General features: G+C 38.3%; 1 protein-coding gene across 1 annotated transcript in view; it reads left to right on the forward strand.

Annotated features, from left to right (window-relative positions):
* The window catches only part of LOC111142889 (PATJ, crumbs cell polarity complex component), a 372,385-nt gene that overhangs the window by 11,759 nt on the left and 344,209 nt on the right, over positions 1-16,417 (forward strand). Inside the window, exons 2-7 of the mRNA XM_022496281.1 lie at positions 1,115-1,171; positions 1,273-1,439; positions 2,228-2,422; positions 3,912-4,051; positions 10,106-10,295; positions 13,240-13,368. Coding sequence (XP_022351989.1) covers positions 1,150-1,171; positions 1,273-1,439; positions 2,228-2,422; positions 3,912-4,051; positions 10,106-10,295; positions 13,240-13,368 — 843 coding nt within the window. The 5' untranslated portion in view covers positions 1,115-1,149. The remainder of the gene's footprint in view (positions 1-1,114; positions 1,172-1,272; positions 1,440-2,227; positions 2,423-3,911; positions 4,052-10,105; positions 10,296-13,239; positions 13,369-16,417) is intronic.

Raw genomic sequence — 16,417 nt, forward strand, 5'->3', positions numbered from 1 at the left:
GTGATTACCTTTTGGAGACTCAGATGACTAGCAGGAATCTGGGACTGTCTGTGCTGCTTAGGGTTTTTTTTTCCCCCTAATCTCTCTAAAATTTTCTTCACCTCTTAATGTAGATGTTCTTTTCCTTTTTTTTTTTTTTTTTTTACAAAATCAACTTTAAGTATAATTTGTAATTTGTGTACAAAAAGTACTGATTTAAAATATGTAAGTCGATGAATTTGGACAAATGTGTACGTCTGTGTAAACAAAAAGTACCCCACTTGAAACTTAGAACATTTCCATCACCCCAAAAAACTCCTTCAAATCCTTTCCCAGTCAGCTCCTTTCTACCCTGCCGAGGTAAACTAATCTATAATTATAGATTGAACTTCATGTGGATGGAATCATACAGTCTGTAACCGTTTTTTATTTAGTTTCTTTCCCTCAATATAGTATTTTTTGAGATCGATCCATGTTGTGTATATTTGTAGTTGTTTTTCGCTTTCATTCCCGAGAATTCTGTTTACATTCTATAAATAAAAATGCTACCAATATTCATGTATAGGTCTTTTGTGAGTTTGTATTTTCACTTTTCTTTGTAAGGATTTAGGAGTGGAAGTGCTGAGTCATACGGTAAGTGTATTTTTAACTCTGTAAAAAACTACCAGACAACTTTTTTTTAAAGATTTTATTTATTTATTTGACAGAGATCACAGATAGGCAGAGAGGCAGGCAGAGAGAGGAAGGGAAGTAGGCTCCCTGCTGAGCAGAGAGCCAGATGCGGGGCTCGATCCCAGGACCCTGGGATCATGACCTGAGCCGAAGGCAGAGGCTTTAACCCACTGAGCCACCCAGGCACCCCCCAGACAACTTTTTAAAGCGCATGTGCCATTTTGTGTTTCTGCTAGTGATGTCGAGAGTTCCAGTTGCTTCATGTTTTTGTCAACACTCAGCGAATTGTATGTTTATCTTTCTAGTTTGAGGCAACCTAATGGGTTACTCTAGTTTTAATTTGAATTTGAGTGAAGCCTTTTGATGAAGCATGTTCTTGAGATTTTCTATATTTTTTTTACAGAACTATAGATGAGTATACACTAATGGAAGTCATCTTTTGTGTTTTAAAATTTTTCTTTAGGTTTCTTTAAAAGGGATTGAAGACAATCATTCAAAATGCCTGAAAATCCCGCTCCAGGTATACTAGATATGTACTTCTATTAGTAAATTTATTACTGATTCAGAAATGGAAGGTACAGTGGGATTAACTTGTGCTCTGATTATCCTTGTTCAAACAAGATAAACTGCAGGTCCTACAAGTTCTTGATCGCCTAAAAATGAAACTGCAGGAGAAGGGAGATACATCACAAAATGAGAAGCTCTCTCTGTTTTATGAGACACTAAAGAGCCCTCTCTTCAATCAGATACTCACACTTCAGCAGTCCATCAGGCAACTGAAAGGGCAAGTAAGTTACTCATCAGGGTTTTACATGTTGGTATATTCAAACCAGCAAAGAGACATGGAAGGAGACAGAGACTGACAAATTCTCTCTAAGTGCACTTAATTCAACAAGAAGACTGTACTGGGATTTGTGAACTGTAGGTAGCACTGGCGTGGATAGTTTAGGAATATTTATGGGGGTTTCCTGGCTGGCCCACTCTGTAGAGCATGTGACCGTTTATGTTAGGGTCTTGAGTTCAAGCCCCACATTGGGCATATAGCCTACTTAAACTGTTTATGATAAATGTTGTGTTTGGTTTTGGAATATAAGTTGTACTTATTTAAATAGGCAGGGCTCAATCCCAGGACCCTGGGATCATGACCTGAGCCGAAGGCAGACACTTAACACTGAGCCACCCAGGCACCCCAAAATTTATTTATTTTAGAGAGAGAGCACATTAGCTGGGAGAGGTCAGAGGGAGAAGGAAAGGAGAGGGAGAGAGTCTCAAGCAGACTCTGTGATCTCACAACTTTGAGATTTTGACCTTAGCCAAAACCAAAAGTCAGATACTCCATGGACTGAGCCCCAGGAAGCAGTACATTTTACCTATTAAATATTCTGTGTAATACTAAACGAAACGATTTGTAGCCTAACAAACACATAGATTCACATATCTGTGTCTTATTTTTCTCATGTCTAAATATTTAATTTGCAAATTATACATGTAATGTGTAAAACAGAATAATAAGTAGAAATAAGTTCTTTTCTATAGGTTTCTGCTAATGATTCTCTTTTGTTTTTCTCTTCAACAGCTCAGCCACATACCCTCAGATTGTTCAGCCAACTTTGATTTTTCTAGGAAAGGTTTATTAGTGTTTACAGATGGTGCCATTCCTAATGGGAATGCCCAAAGACCCTCTAATAACTCAACTGTCTCTGGGTTATTTCCTTGGACTCCTAAGTCGGCAAATGAAGACTTTAACTCAGTCATTCAACAGATGGCTCAGGTAAAGTTATATCTTGTCATGGGACTATTTAGCTGTATTTCTCCTGTTATAGGTTAAAAAAGAAAACAATACTTCCTCTTTAAAAAGAAGAATATTTTTGCCTTAAAATGTGCTACTCTGTGTGGTTTGCTCACATTTTTATTTTGTTAGGAGAGATTGATACTAAACAGAAATTTATTGGCTTAAAATTACTCAAGGAAAATATCTGTATGTGGTAAGGAGTTTTTAGATAATTACTCCAATTTGACACATATCTGGACTTGAAAAGAAAGATTATGATTTTGATCACAGGAAAATTAATGTCTGTAAGAAGTGATAGAATTTCCTTTGAAACTGTTCTTAATTTTTTATCAAAACAGAATTAATGGGAGTTAGAGTTAACATAATTTGGGAAATCTCAGGAAACATTTGAGAGAGTAATCTAGTTTTATCCCTAATACCTATTAAAAATTAAATAGTTGAATTTTTGGATGTGTTAGTTTTGTGTTTGCTCAACTCATCTTCTAATAGGTGTCTTTAAAAAATGAAAGTCGAGGGGCGCCTGGGTGGCTCAGTGGGTTAAAGCCTCTGCCTTCGGCTCAGGTCGTGATCCCAGAGTCCTGGGATCGAGCCCCGCATCGGGCTCTCTGCTCGGCAGGGAGCCTGCTTCCCCCTCTCTCTCTGCCTGCTTCTCTGTGATTTCCGTCTGTCAAATAAATAAATAAAATCTTTAAAAAAAAAAAAAAAAAAAAAAAAAATGAAAGTCGAGTTTTAAGATCAAAAAGAATATGTTTAAGGTATAATATTTAAATAATCTATACTAATTCCTTTTTTGACTTTATAAGTCTATCCTCTTAATTTGACTACTAATTATTTTTATGTGATGCTTTTGTTATGTGATTACATTTATGAAGTTCTCATGTCATAAATGCAGTTATTTTAAAGCAATCAAGTATTTGTTCCTTACACATACAGCCCATTTGAATGGGGGCCTTTCCGTAAACCTAATAAAATGGAATATTAATTCATCACAATAAAATTAAAAACAGGATCCTAACAAATGCAGCTGGTTCTAACTTGGGCTGAACACTAGCGTATTTTTGATATCTATTTTGCTTTCTTCATTTAAAAATGTTTTTTGCATGAGGAGAATTTAGAGAAATGCAGTGTAAAAGTAATTTAGAACCTACTTTGGAAAAAGTTGTTTTTCTCAGGAGTTTTCACCAAGTTTGGGCTTCATCTCATAATGTGAATGAAGTGTGAAAATTCCTCTCTGATTCCCTGAGATTGCAGAACACTGCACACTCCCTCTTACGTCCTACTGAAAATAATCAAGTGAGAGGATTTCCAGAAATAATTTATTGCTGAAATGCTAAGTTTTTTTGGACAGAGATGACTTAGGAGAAGCTGTTTTTTGTGTTGCTCACAAAAATAGCAATTTCAGTTCTTTGGAAAGGGTACGGTTGGGTAGATCTGCTTCATTGACTTTTTTTTAATCCCCCTTCTTTAGGGCCGGCAAATTGAATATATCGATATAGAACGGCCTTCATCTGGAGGCCTTGGATTCAGTGTGGTGGCCCTGAGAACTCACAGTCTGGGACAAGTTGATATCTTTGTGAAGGAAGTACAGCCGGGGAGTGTAGTAGACAGGTGAGGGGGATGTTTCCTTTTGCATTTTGCTAATCTTTTCTTTGACAGTTCTGAAAACACTATTCTGAAGCGAGTAAGAAACTAGTAATAAAAGCAGTTAACCGTAGCAGCTAACATGTTCCCTTTCCACGTGCATTTGTCAGGCCTTGAGCAGATATTCCCACATGTACTTGTGGCGGCCATCTAGCTAGTAGTGCCGTTACCCTGTTCCGAAGGTGAGAAGGCTAAGTTCAGAGAGGTCCAGTGCTTTTCCTGTAGTCACAGAGCTACTGATGGTGGAACTGTGAGCCGTGATAAGATTCCAGGACAGTCTGACGGCCAAGCTAGTGTGATTTCTGTTCTGCCATACTCTCCCACAGTCAGACGTGGTATCTTAGCTACGTCTGATCAATAACATGGAAATACTGAAATTCACATTCTGCATACTGTGTGGTTTATTAAACTTAAAATTATAACAACTATTTTGGTGCTCATATCACACTGTTCATTATTTCTCTTGTCAGTTAAAAGCCTCCTCAAATCTGTGTGATTGCCCCCTATTGCACTGAGCCATTGTTTTTGCATTTTAAGGGGTATGTTCAAGCCTTATATTCTTTCTCTATTTGATTTCAGGTCTTTTGTTTATTACTCATTTAACAGGCACACTTCATTACGTGGCTGCTGTCTATTAAAATAATAGCAACAGTAGTGGTTCTATTATTAAAAAAAACCTCTCAGCCCGTAATAGATATTTGAATTCACATTCTCCATTCATGGGGGATCAGTTCTAGGCTCTGCACCTGAAAATTCAGAAATAATGGGTTTCCATGACTTTTGCAACTTTTTTTTAAAATTTTTTATAAACATATAATATATTTTTATCCCCAGGAGTACAGGTGTGTGAATCGCCAGCTTTACACACTTCACAGCACTCACCATAGCACATACCTTCCCCAATGTCCATAACCCCACCCCCTTCTCCCAACCCCCCTCTCCCCAGCAACCCTCAGTTTGTTTTGTGAAATTAAGAGTCACTTATGGTTTGTCTCCCTCCCACTCGCATCGTTTCATTTATTCTTCTTGCCATTTGCGACGACGTGGATGGAACTAGAGGGTATCATGCTTAGCGAAATAAGTCAATCGGAGAAAGACAACTATCATATGATCTCCCTGATATGAGGAAGTGGAGATGCAACATGGGGGGTTAAGGGGGTAGGAGAAGAATAAATGAGACTTTTGTAACTTTTATTCTGCCATTTCATGCAGCATTTCTTCAAGTATGTTCTGAGGAATCTTGACAGTGGTCAGATGTATTTATGAAATTCTGTTCCTGGAGATTGGGTATACATTGTTAGGATAACCATATGGTTTATTGTCCATGTTGGGAGGGTTTTGGGACTGAGGGGGATTCTGTTAATGACCCTGAGATAGCAGGTATAGAGTAGGGCTATTCTGGCAAACCTAGACAACCTAGGTGAGTCCAGACTTAGGGTCACTTACCTTTAGTTTACTTGAGGCTATTCTGTCCCTTGAGAAAAAGCCTATTTAACTTCTATTGGCCCAACTTTCCTTCCTATTTTTTTTTAACTTAAAAATTATTATTGGTATACAGTTCACATACCATAAATGTCAGCATTTTAAAGTGTACAATTCAGTAGTTTTTAGTGTATCTTCAGTGTTGTGCAGTCTTTTTGTGGTCAGTCCTTATGTCTGAGGTATTCTGTACTAAGTCTGTAGTTACAGATTGAGGTGAGCATTTTCCAAAAGAGAAGTTTGATATGTTAGTGTGTAAAGAGCCTTGGCCAAGGCTAAGCAGTCAGGTGGCTTCCCAGAGACAACAGTGCTTAGAGGGAAACTTGAGACAGTGGAGTCTGCAAAGAGCAGAAGGTGTCAGGAATAAAGAGACTGTCTTAAGCAGTAGTCTTATGGGGAGAAGGAACAGAGTTCCTATTCTTGGAGTGAGGCTGATACTTACCTGCTGTGGGAGCTTAGTGCAAGAGAGTACGAGAAAGAACTGGAAGCAGGTGGGTTCGGTCATACTTGACCTTCTAGATCATGTTCAGTGGTTTTCATGATCAGTTCTTCTTTTCTCCTGAGGACTTTCCACATAGAACTGTGTTATTTTAGGAGCTTACCTAAGACCCGTTGGCTCTCAGAGTAATAGAATCCATTATTTTCGAAAGTTGCAATAGAGAGACAAGAAGTTGTCTCCCCTTAAATGAAAAATATGAATTCAATATATATAAATAGCATGTGGGAGTTAAATTTTAAAAGTAGCAGTAAAACTAATTCTGTTCAACTTAAGAATGCATCAGAATCATATTTTGCAGGAGATTTCTCTTCTCTACAATTTGTTTATCTGGGGTTGAGGTTATATTCCCTGAGCAGATACTAACTGGAAGGAAATGCAGTGTCCTGCTAGTCTATTGGGTAAGGGGGGAAGGTAGATTAAAATAGATTGATTTTCAGAAAATAGAAGATTTGAACGTGAGTAAATTAAGAACTTACACAAAATGAGTTATATCAGGGTTGAAAAGTGTCAAGAACATCTCATTCATTTGGGATTAATTAAGAAGTTTTCCTTAATGAACAAGCTGTGAATAGGAATTTAGGTAAAGAAGTCAGAGAAAGAAGGACATTGGAGGTGGAAAAAGGAAGTAATTTCTAGTATCATCCATAGTGGTTACATTTAAAAAGAAATGTAGGACTCAGGAAAGGTTCACAAACAACATTCTCAATTTACAAAATATATACCTCAAAATTATAAAAGTAATACATACATATAATAGAAAATTACAAAATACAGAAATATAATAAGCGAAATCTAGGACTTTGACTACCCTAAGATAACTAGGAAATACTTTAGAATGTTTTCTTTTTATAAAAACAAGGTCATGGAGCATATACAATTTCTCTATCCTTAGCTCAACATAATAAGTCTTTCCTAATATTAAAAAAAGGATGTATAAGCAACATTTTTATTTTTTATTTTTTTTAAAGAGAAAGCACGAGAGCAAATGAGGGGGCAGGAGGAGGGAGAGAGAAAATCCCAAACAGGCTTCATGCCCATTGCAAGCCCAATGTGGGGCTCAATCCTACGACCCTGAGATCATGATTTGAGCTGAAATCAAGTGTCAGACACTCAACTGACTGAGCCACCAGGTACCCCAGGATGTATAAGCAACATTTTTATTTTTATTTTTTTTTCAAGATTTTATTTATTTGTCAGAGAGTGAACGTGCGCATGTGCACATGAGTAGGGGGAGGGGAGGGAGAAACAGGCTCCCTGCTGAGCTAGGAGCCAAATGTGGGACTGATCCCAGGACCCTGGGATCATGACCTGAATGGAAGGCAGATGCTTAACCAACTGAGCTACCCAGGCGCCCCTAAGCAGCATTTTTAATGGTACCTGATTTATTAGGAGAGACACCAACGATTTTGACATTAAAAAATAGATATTTTCACATCTAACTTGCTAGTTTCAAAAGAGAATCTAAAACATGAGTGTCTATCCTCAGAAAACTTAAAAGTTAGTAGGATTTAACTAGCTCTGTCGACGGCGTATTTAGTATGAATGTTCAGTGAGTGGTAAATGAATGGGTCAGATCCCCGTGATAATGAAGTAAGTGATGGGGAGGGTGGGGGAGAGATTGACACTCAGCTTGATCGCAGCATGTAGATTGATTTGGCTGAGCAGAATCAAAGGGCATCAGAGATGGAGGAAACAGTCTACACAAGAGAGGGAAATGGCAGACATGTTTGAGCGGGAAAGAGTAGATCAGAATAGTTGGAAAAAGGGTTTATGTGCGGAGGAAGCCCAGTTGGAAGGAGTCCTTGGGGACCACATGCACAGGCCTTTGAATACCAACCAAGTTTACCCTGTGTCCTTGAACTCAGAAGTTACCAAATTCTGGGGGCACCCGGCTGGCTCAGTCCGTAGGGCATGCAACTCTTGATCTGGGGCCTGTAAGTTTGAGCTCCATGTTGGGTGTAGATTACTCAGTAAATTTTACTTAGTAAATTTTAAAGATTTTTTATTTATTTGACAGAAATCACAAGTAGGCAGAGAGAGAGGGGGAGGCAGGCTCCCTGCTGAGCAGAGAGCCCGATGCGGGTCCTGGGATCTTGACCTGAGCCGAAGGCAGAGGCTTTAACCCACTGAGCCACCCAGGTGCCCCTACTTAGTAAATTTTAAAGTAAAGTCTTTAAAAATAATTTTAAAAAGTTGCCAGAGGCACCTGGGTGGCTCAGTCGGTTAAGCATCAGCCTCTTGATTTTGGCTCAAGTCAGGATCTCAGGGTCATGGGATTGAGCCTTGCGTCAGCCTCTGCTCAGCAGGGAATCTGCCAGAGATCTCCCTCTCCCTCTGTCTTTCCCCCAGTTCTCACTCTGTCTCTAAAATAAATAAATCTTTAAAAAAAAAAAAAAGTTACCAAATTCTGATCTATAATAAAGTTTTGCTGAATCTGCTGTGACCTAAGAAAGATAGGGGCAATATAATGGAGTTTTCATGATCCTGAATTTATGAATTAGATTAATTAATTAGATAAACCCCTTCTCAGGGGGATTTTGTATTTTGAAGGTTAATAATGTTCATTTATGAAACTGATGACAAGAATTTGTTCTCTTTCCTTTGGCTCTCTCCTTATTGGTCAGTAAACTCAGATAATCATTATACATATTCAAGTTGGGTGATACCAGCATAAAGAGAACCTAGCAAAATAAACCTTGAGAAATTTTGAAAGTTCGGTTTTAGGCATTAGATAAGGATCTGCCTTAGATGGAGATAATGAAGTCAAATACATAAATCCTAGAGTAAATCCTAAAGTGAAAAAGTATGGTTCAGAGTCTGCTGACTAAGGTGAGATGCTACACTCGTCCAGGCTTTAATTTCTTGCCTGTAAAATATAAGTGCTTTTTAAAAAAGATTTTACTTGAGAGAGAGAGGGAGAGCGTGTAGGCAGGAGCAGGGGGAGGGGCAAGCAGACTCCATGCTGAGTGCAGAGCCCAACACAGGGCTTAACATGCCGGGCTCCGTCTCAGAACCCTGAGGCCATGACCTGAGCTGAAATCAAGAGTTGGATGCTTAACTGACTGGACCCCCCAGGTTCCCCTCTAACTAAGTAAGAGATGGTTGTGAGGATTAAATGAGATAATGCCTGTAAAGCATCTAGCACAGTTTGTGGCTCCTAACAAGTGCTCAGTAAATAGTAACTATAATAGTGGGGTTTTTTCCTTAAGGTTTTACTAATTTCTTTTAAAAACAGTTATTTTTGGGGTGCCTGGGTGGCTCAGTTGGTTAAGCGACTGCCTTCAACTCAGGTCATGATCCTGGAGTCCCGGCATTGAGTCCCACATCGGGCTCCCAGCTCCGTGGGGAGTCTGCTTCTCCCTCTGACTTTCTCCCATTTCATGCTCTCTCTCACTCTTTCAAATAAATAAATAAAATCTGAAAAAAAAACCCAGTTATTATTATTATTATTTTTTACTTTGGTTAGCAGTTGGGCAGTTGGGGCCTGGGTTAGAGAGAAGGGCTTAAATATAGATTTAGAAGTAACATCTGTTGATTTTCAAGGAGAGTTTGGCCTGACAGTTGACAAATGTCAGAGAAGCAAAGACTGATGGAGACAGGATGACTCTCCTGGAGAGACGGTTATCAGTGAATTTGAGGATACGGTTGCTCTGGTGTTGGTATATGCTGAAGTCAGGTTGGAAGGGGTTCAGAAGTATAGGGTTTATGCACTAACGGGGGCAGTGTTCTTATTAGCAAAACCTTAGCTGTGGGGCCCCTCACATTGCTTTTGGTTATTTTTGTAGCCAAATGGTTTTGTGTGTATGTATACATGCACGGGCATGTGTACATGCACACATTTACGGGTGCACTACTTAATCGGTTAATTAGCTAATAAGTGCTTTGATGAGAAGCACTCTGAAGACCTCTGTTATGTAATTATTTGAATAACTGTCCTAAGTGAAGTAGTGCCATAAGAAATAAACAGCTTCGCTTGAATAATAGGTTTTTTTTTAAAAGATGCTATTATATCATTTATATCAGAATTTTCTTATTCTATCAAGGGATCAAAGATTAAGGGAAAATGACCAGATATTGGCTATTAATGACACACCACTGGATCAGAACATTTCCCATCAGCAAGCGATTGCATTATTACAACAAACCACTGGATCTCTGCGTCTGGTTGTGGCCAGGGAGCTGGCCCACACAAAAACCTCTGCCAGCCTAACTGATCCCACGCTGCCTGAAACAGTGAGTTGCAAATTTGGAAAAATAACATTAATTTTGAATTAATGCTACTGATCTTAAGAAATGTAAAGACATTTAGAAAGTGTTATTTTACTTGTCATACTTTAGGAAAGATGATCACATCTCTAAATACAGCATTAGCATAATAAACAAGATATTTCACAGAAGATTCTGTTTTGTTTTTTCAGTGTCCTGTGGTTCTCCTTATTTAAGGTTATTTAATGTAGAAGGTGAATTGTTGTATTATGCATAACTTATTTGGTGATGGAAAGAGTCTTGTGTTCCTTGGAGATGTAGGCAGTTCCTTAATTAAGCTGAGAGTTTTTATTAGAGATTTACTGTTGAGTATCTTCAGTAGGATTTAGTTATTTTATTTATTTCAAAAACATTATTTTTGTAAATGATACTGGGTGTTTATGACTAGGTTGTTGACACTGTAAAATTATAGAAGTTTTCCTTTTCATGTAAACGTGTATACTGAGCAATTTAAAAGAATAAAAGCATATGTCTCTTTGGGAATCTTTCAACTTGGTTTATAACGTTTTAGAGATTTTGGCCTCCATCTTCAGAATGCAAGCTAATAAATCTTATTTTCTTATAACACTAAGTGCTGGCTGATTAATTTTCATTCATTGGGGTGAAAGAAACAATAGACCGTCTGGGTATAGTACAAGGTCACAACACAAATTAACGTATAGACATTTTCCCTGTTGTAATCAATTTATACAGCACAATTTACATAATAAATACAATGAACAAAGTGGGAGAGTGCTTTGCATAGTGGTTAAGAACAGGGGCTCTGGTGCCAGGCTAAGGTGGGGTCAAGTCTAGTTCTTCCACTTCCTGGCTGTGTCCTATCAGGAAGTTTCCTTGATTCCTCCGCTGCTCAGTTTCTTCTGCTTTTCCTTGAAACTAAGAACCGCAGCCACGGTTTCATATGCGGATTAAATGAGAATGCACGTGAAGAGTTAAGCACAGTGCCCGGTGCAGAATTTACACTCTATGAATATTAGCTGTGATTCTTAATTCAGGCATATTTTAGCAAAACTTGTTACTTCCCAGATACTAGATATTGTTTCAGACCTGGATTTATTACATATCCTAATATCCCTGGTTATTTTAACCTTGCAACTTAGTATAATATTTTAACCTTCCAACTCAGTATAATAGTAAAACTGGTAAATATACCCTGTTGAGCTTGAGATGGAGAATTTTATTCTCCAATTTAATGTACATTTCTTTTCATTCTTTCTTTCTTTCTTTCTTTTTTAAAAAGATTTATTTATTTGAGAGAGAGAGCGGGCGGGGAGGAGGGCCGGAGGGGGAGAGAGAGAATCTTAAGCAGAGTCCCTGCTGGGCACGGAGCCAGAAGCTTGATCTCACCATCCTGAGATTATGACCTGAGCTGAAATCTAGAGTTGGATGCTTAACCAGCTCAGCCACCCAGGTGCCCCTAATGCACATTCCTGACGGAAGCCTACTAGTTAGAGGGAAAAGGCTTAACGTCTCTCAGTCTGATTCATGTAGTCCTATTGCTCATGTCTTCAGTGGGGCCTGCCTTTCCTCTCCCATGTAAGAGCCTGCTTAATTAGTCTCTTTACCTCATGTCCTCAGCATTTCATCCTTCATATTGCTGCCACAGTAATCTTCCTTAACCACTGCTTTGTTCCTGTCCTTCCTTCCTTTTTTTTTTTTTTCCTTAAAAGATTTATTTTGTCAGAGAGAGAGAGAGAGAGCATGAGCACAAGCAGGGGGAGTGACAGGCAGAGGGAGAAGCAGACTCACTGCTGAGCAGGGATCCCGATGAGATCCTGATGAGGGGCTCGATCGCAGGACCCTGGGATCATGACCTGAGCTGAAGGCAGACCCTTAACTGACTGAGCCACCCAGGCATCCCTATCCTTCCTTTTTAAAACCTTCAGTTATTTCTTTGCTTATCCAGTTAAGTAAATTCAATCTTTTTTTTTTTTTTTTAAGATTTTATTTATTTAACAGAGCCAGCAAGAGGGAACACAAGCAGGGGAGTGGGGGAGGGAGAAGCAGGCTTCCCACTGTGCAGGGAACACGACATGGGGCTTGATCCCAGGATCCTGGGACCACGACCTAAGCCTAAAGGAGACACCCAATGACTGAGCCACCCGGGTGCCCCTAAATCCAATCTTTTGACCATGTCTTGACCCATTCTGTTATTTGGTCCCGCTTTGCTCTTATATTTCCCTTTTGCTTGGATATGTGTTTTTATTTTTTTCTCCCTGTAGTGCAATTAACACGTGACTTTTTCCTCAAAGCTTTCCATAACTCTTCGTTGGATTTGACTTCTTATCTCTACCCCCCACCCAGCCTTTATAATATTTTGAGATTCTCTTTCAATTCAGGTAAACACATACTTATTTGTTCCTCCTGTGTGCTGGGCGTTGTGCTAGATATTGGGTACAGACTGGAGAATGAGGCAGCAAGTCTCTTTCCTCTCTGAGCTATATGTTTTATGATTCAGTATTCTTGTCTCATTTTAATTATTTATGTTTTAGATTATCTTTCTACTGGGTTATATGATTCTCAAGGGTGGGGGCCATCTAATCATCTTTATATATCTCCCAGCCTTTAGAAAGTTGCCCTGATTACTTGTAGGCATGTTCAGTTTGTGGTATATCTTTTTTTTTTTTTTTTTTTTTAAAGTTTTTTTTTTTATTTGACAGACAGAGATCACAAGTAGACAGAGAGGCAGGCAGAGAGAGAGAGGGAAGCAGGCTCCCCGCTGAGCAGAGAGCCCGATGTGGGACTCGATCCCAGGACCCTGAGATCATGACCCGAGCCGAAGGCAGTGGCTTAACCCACTGAGCCACCCAGGCGCCCCTGTGGTATATCTTTTAATTTAGTAATTATTGTATTGGAAAGCTAAGTATCTGTTTCACTAACATGTTGGCTTTTATTTGCCATTGATTTGTAGGTTCATTGGGGGCATATTGAAGATGTTGAGCTCATTAATGATGGCTCTGGATTAGGTTTTGGAATAGTTGGAGGAAAATCAAGTGGTGTGGTTGTGAGGACGATTGTTCCTGGAGGATTAGCAGATCGAGTAAGTTGACTTGTTTGTTCTCATTTTGGTGTCACACAGTTTAAATTGTGTGGGTTGAAATGTAATTTCACAACATGAATTATTAGGATATAGGATCCCATAATTAGAATTTATGTGTTGCTAAAAATATTTTTTATTCCCATGAATGTTAACATATACTCACTTGGCTTTATTAGAAACATTTCCTAAGTCAACTTTTTTTTTCTTGGCTTGTGGTTGACAGTCTTCTTGATTCCATCAGAGGACAATATTTTTGGTTGAAGAGGTGTTAATAGATACTGTATTTTGAATATCCGTGTTCTCTCCCAGTGTATCTTTCAAGCACGTAAATGCTAAACTTAGAAGGTACAGTGATTATAAACATTTGCCCCAATATTGTATGTGGTAAATTTCACTTGAATTACAGTTTTCTGGCATTATAAGTCAAATGACTACAGTTCAGTATTTAGCAGTGTTTAAACTGAAAGTGGGCCTTTTTTTTTTTTTTTTTTTTTAAACCAGGCTCCATGCCTAACATGGGGCTTGAATTTACAGTCCTGAGATCAAGAGTCAAATGCTGCACATGAGCCATCCAGATGCCCCTAAAAGCAGGCCATTTTAAAACTTAGGAACTATTTCTGCTTAGTTTTACATTGAATAAAATGCTAAACATTGAATTTAGTTTTTAGAAAAGTCGCCCAGAAATTTAGTTATGATGCCACTTAATAGTGAGGCCATAGTTTTTTGAATTGTCCATGATAACCAGAGTACTATGTAAATTTCACTCATTGATGTTTAGTTACCTACAAATATATCCCTTCTGATAAGCATAAGGAAAAATGGACTTGCAAATGCAGCTTTGAGGTAAATTCCTCAGCTTCCCATTTCTATTTAAGGTTTCATCTTACACAAACTGTGGAGCTAATATTTTTGTTTTCAGCCTCCACTTGTATTTAGAGAAGCTGCTTTCAGAGTTTGCTTTGTGGGGCTCCCTGAAACTCTTGCAGGGGACCTGTGGGATTAAGACAAGGAAATGGCATCAAACCATGCTGGTGGTCATTGTGTTCTTCTCCACCACGTGGTTGCAACAAAAGAGTAGTCTTAAGAAAGTGCAGCAAAAAATGATTACTTCCGGCAAATTTTGACATTTCAGTGCATGTCTTTTTAATATTGAGTGACAAAATGGGACATATACCGTATAGCACTTCTGCCACATACTGAGTTATGACGGTTGGTTTGAGAAAAATGTCTGTGAGACAAACTAGCCACTTTTTTATATGGAAAACATGAAAAAAATTTTAAAATACTTAGCTTTCATTCAAAAAAGTTTTTTTGAGATATGACATATAATGTTATATGAGTTTTAGCTGTACAACACAATTTGATGTTTTATCCTGTGAAATGACCACCACAGTAGTCTGGTTAACATCCACCACCACACATAGTTACATTTTTTTTCTTGTGATGAGAACTTTTAAGATCTACTGCCTTAGCAACTTTCATATATACAATACAGTATTGTTAACTATAGTCACCACACTGTACATTATATCCCAATGAGTTATTTATTTTATGACTGGAAGTTTGTACCTTTTGACCATTTTCACACATTTTGCCCACCTGCTACCTCCCTGCCCCCAACTTCTGGCAACCACCAATCTGGAATAGCATTTTTATTTTTGAAAGAGTAATTGACAGAAAAATTATGTTTATTCAGACTTGGGTGCTTGGCAGACATTTCTCTGAAAATGAATGAAGCAAGCCTGTCATTTCAAGGAAAACAGCTGACAGCATTTGTGGGTGATGATAAAATTTGAACTTTCAAGCAAAAATTAGAATTCTGGAAAAGTTGTGTTTTATCATAGCTTGACATTTTCCAATATTTAAAGACTTTTCTGATTAGATTATTGCTGATATTAGTAATGATTTTTAAAATATTATATAATGAAATATGTTAATATTTGGAAGATCTGCTTGAGTCTGTGGATCAATATTTCCTGAAGATCAGTGTGTGGTATGACAATATATAGGTAAAAGGTCCATTTAGGATTCAAGATTGATCAATAGGTGTTAATGAGACAGTATTTGAAAGTTTGTTGATGAAGTTGCAGGTTCCACATTGCAACGGATCTTTAAGAAACCACAACTTGTCAAGTTTTGGTGTGTTATCAGAGAAGAATAGACTTGAAGGGCTGTTAAAATACTCCTCCATTTTCCAACTATGTATCTAATTGAGGCCAGATTTTCTTTATATACTTCAGCCAAAACAACATATTACAGTGTACTGAATGCTAAAGCAGATGTGCAAAGCTGGTTGTCTTCTTTTAAGCCAGCTATTGAATGGATTTCCAAAGATATTTTAAAATACCACTCTTCTCACCATTTTGTTGTAGAAAATATAGCTTTTATTTTCAAAATAAAAAGTGTATGCATCAACATAATAGAAATATATACTAGTATAGTATATGTATTAAATATTTTAAAAATTTCTCTGCCTTTTTTTTTTTCTTTAAGATTTTATTTATTGATTTGAGAGGGAGAGAGACAGAGCACAAGCAGGAGGAGAGGCAGAGGGAGATGGAGAAGCAGCCTCCCCGCTGAGCAGGGAACCTGATGTGGGGCTTGATCCCAGGACCTGGAGATCATGACCTGAGCTGAAGGCACATGCCCAACCATCTGAGCCACCCAGGGGCCCCTGTGCTATTTTCTAATTTAGTAGATAACAACAGAGAGAACCACATAAGCAAAAGCTCTTTGAGATTCTCAGTAATTTTTGAGATATAATTGATATACAATATACTGCACGTAGGTAAAGTATACAGTTTAATAAATTTGACATATGTTCACTGGCAAGTTGAAATATAGAGGGCAGGCTAGCAGGGTAGAAACTCAGGCAAGAGTTAATACTGCAGTCTGGACTTCACAATTTGTAGGGCTGGTTGGCAAGATTTCTTAGGAAACTCAGGTGGGATTTCTGTTACCGTCTTAAGACAGAATTCCTTTCTCTCAAGGAAATCTCAGTTTTTGCTCTTCAAGCCTACAGTTGATTTGATGGAGCCCCTCCCACCTC

Source organism: Enhydra lutris, unplaced genomic scaffold (genome assembly GCF_002288905.1).
Source record: "Enhydra lutris kenyoni isolate GAN:26980312 unplaced genomic scaffold, ASM228890v2 scaffoldscaffold9, whole genome shotgun sequence".
NCBI classification, from domain to species: domain Eukaryota; kingdom Metazoa; phylum Chordata; class Mammalia; order Carnivora; family Mustelidae; genus Enhydra; species Enhydra lutris.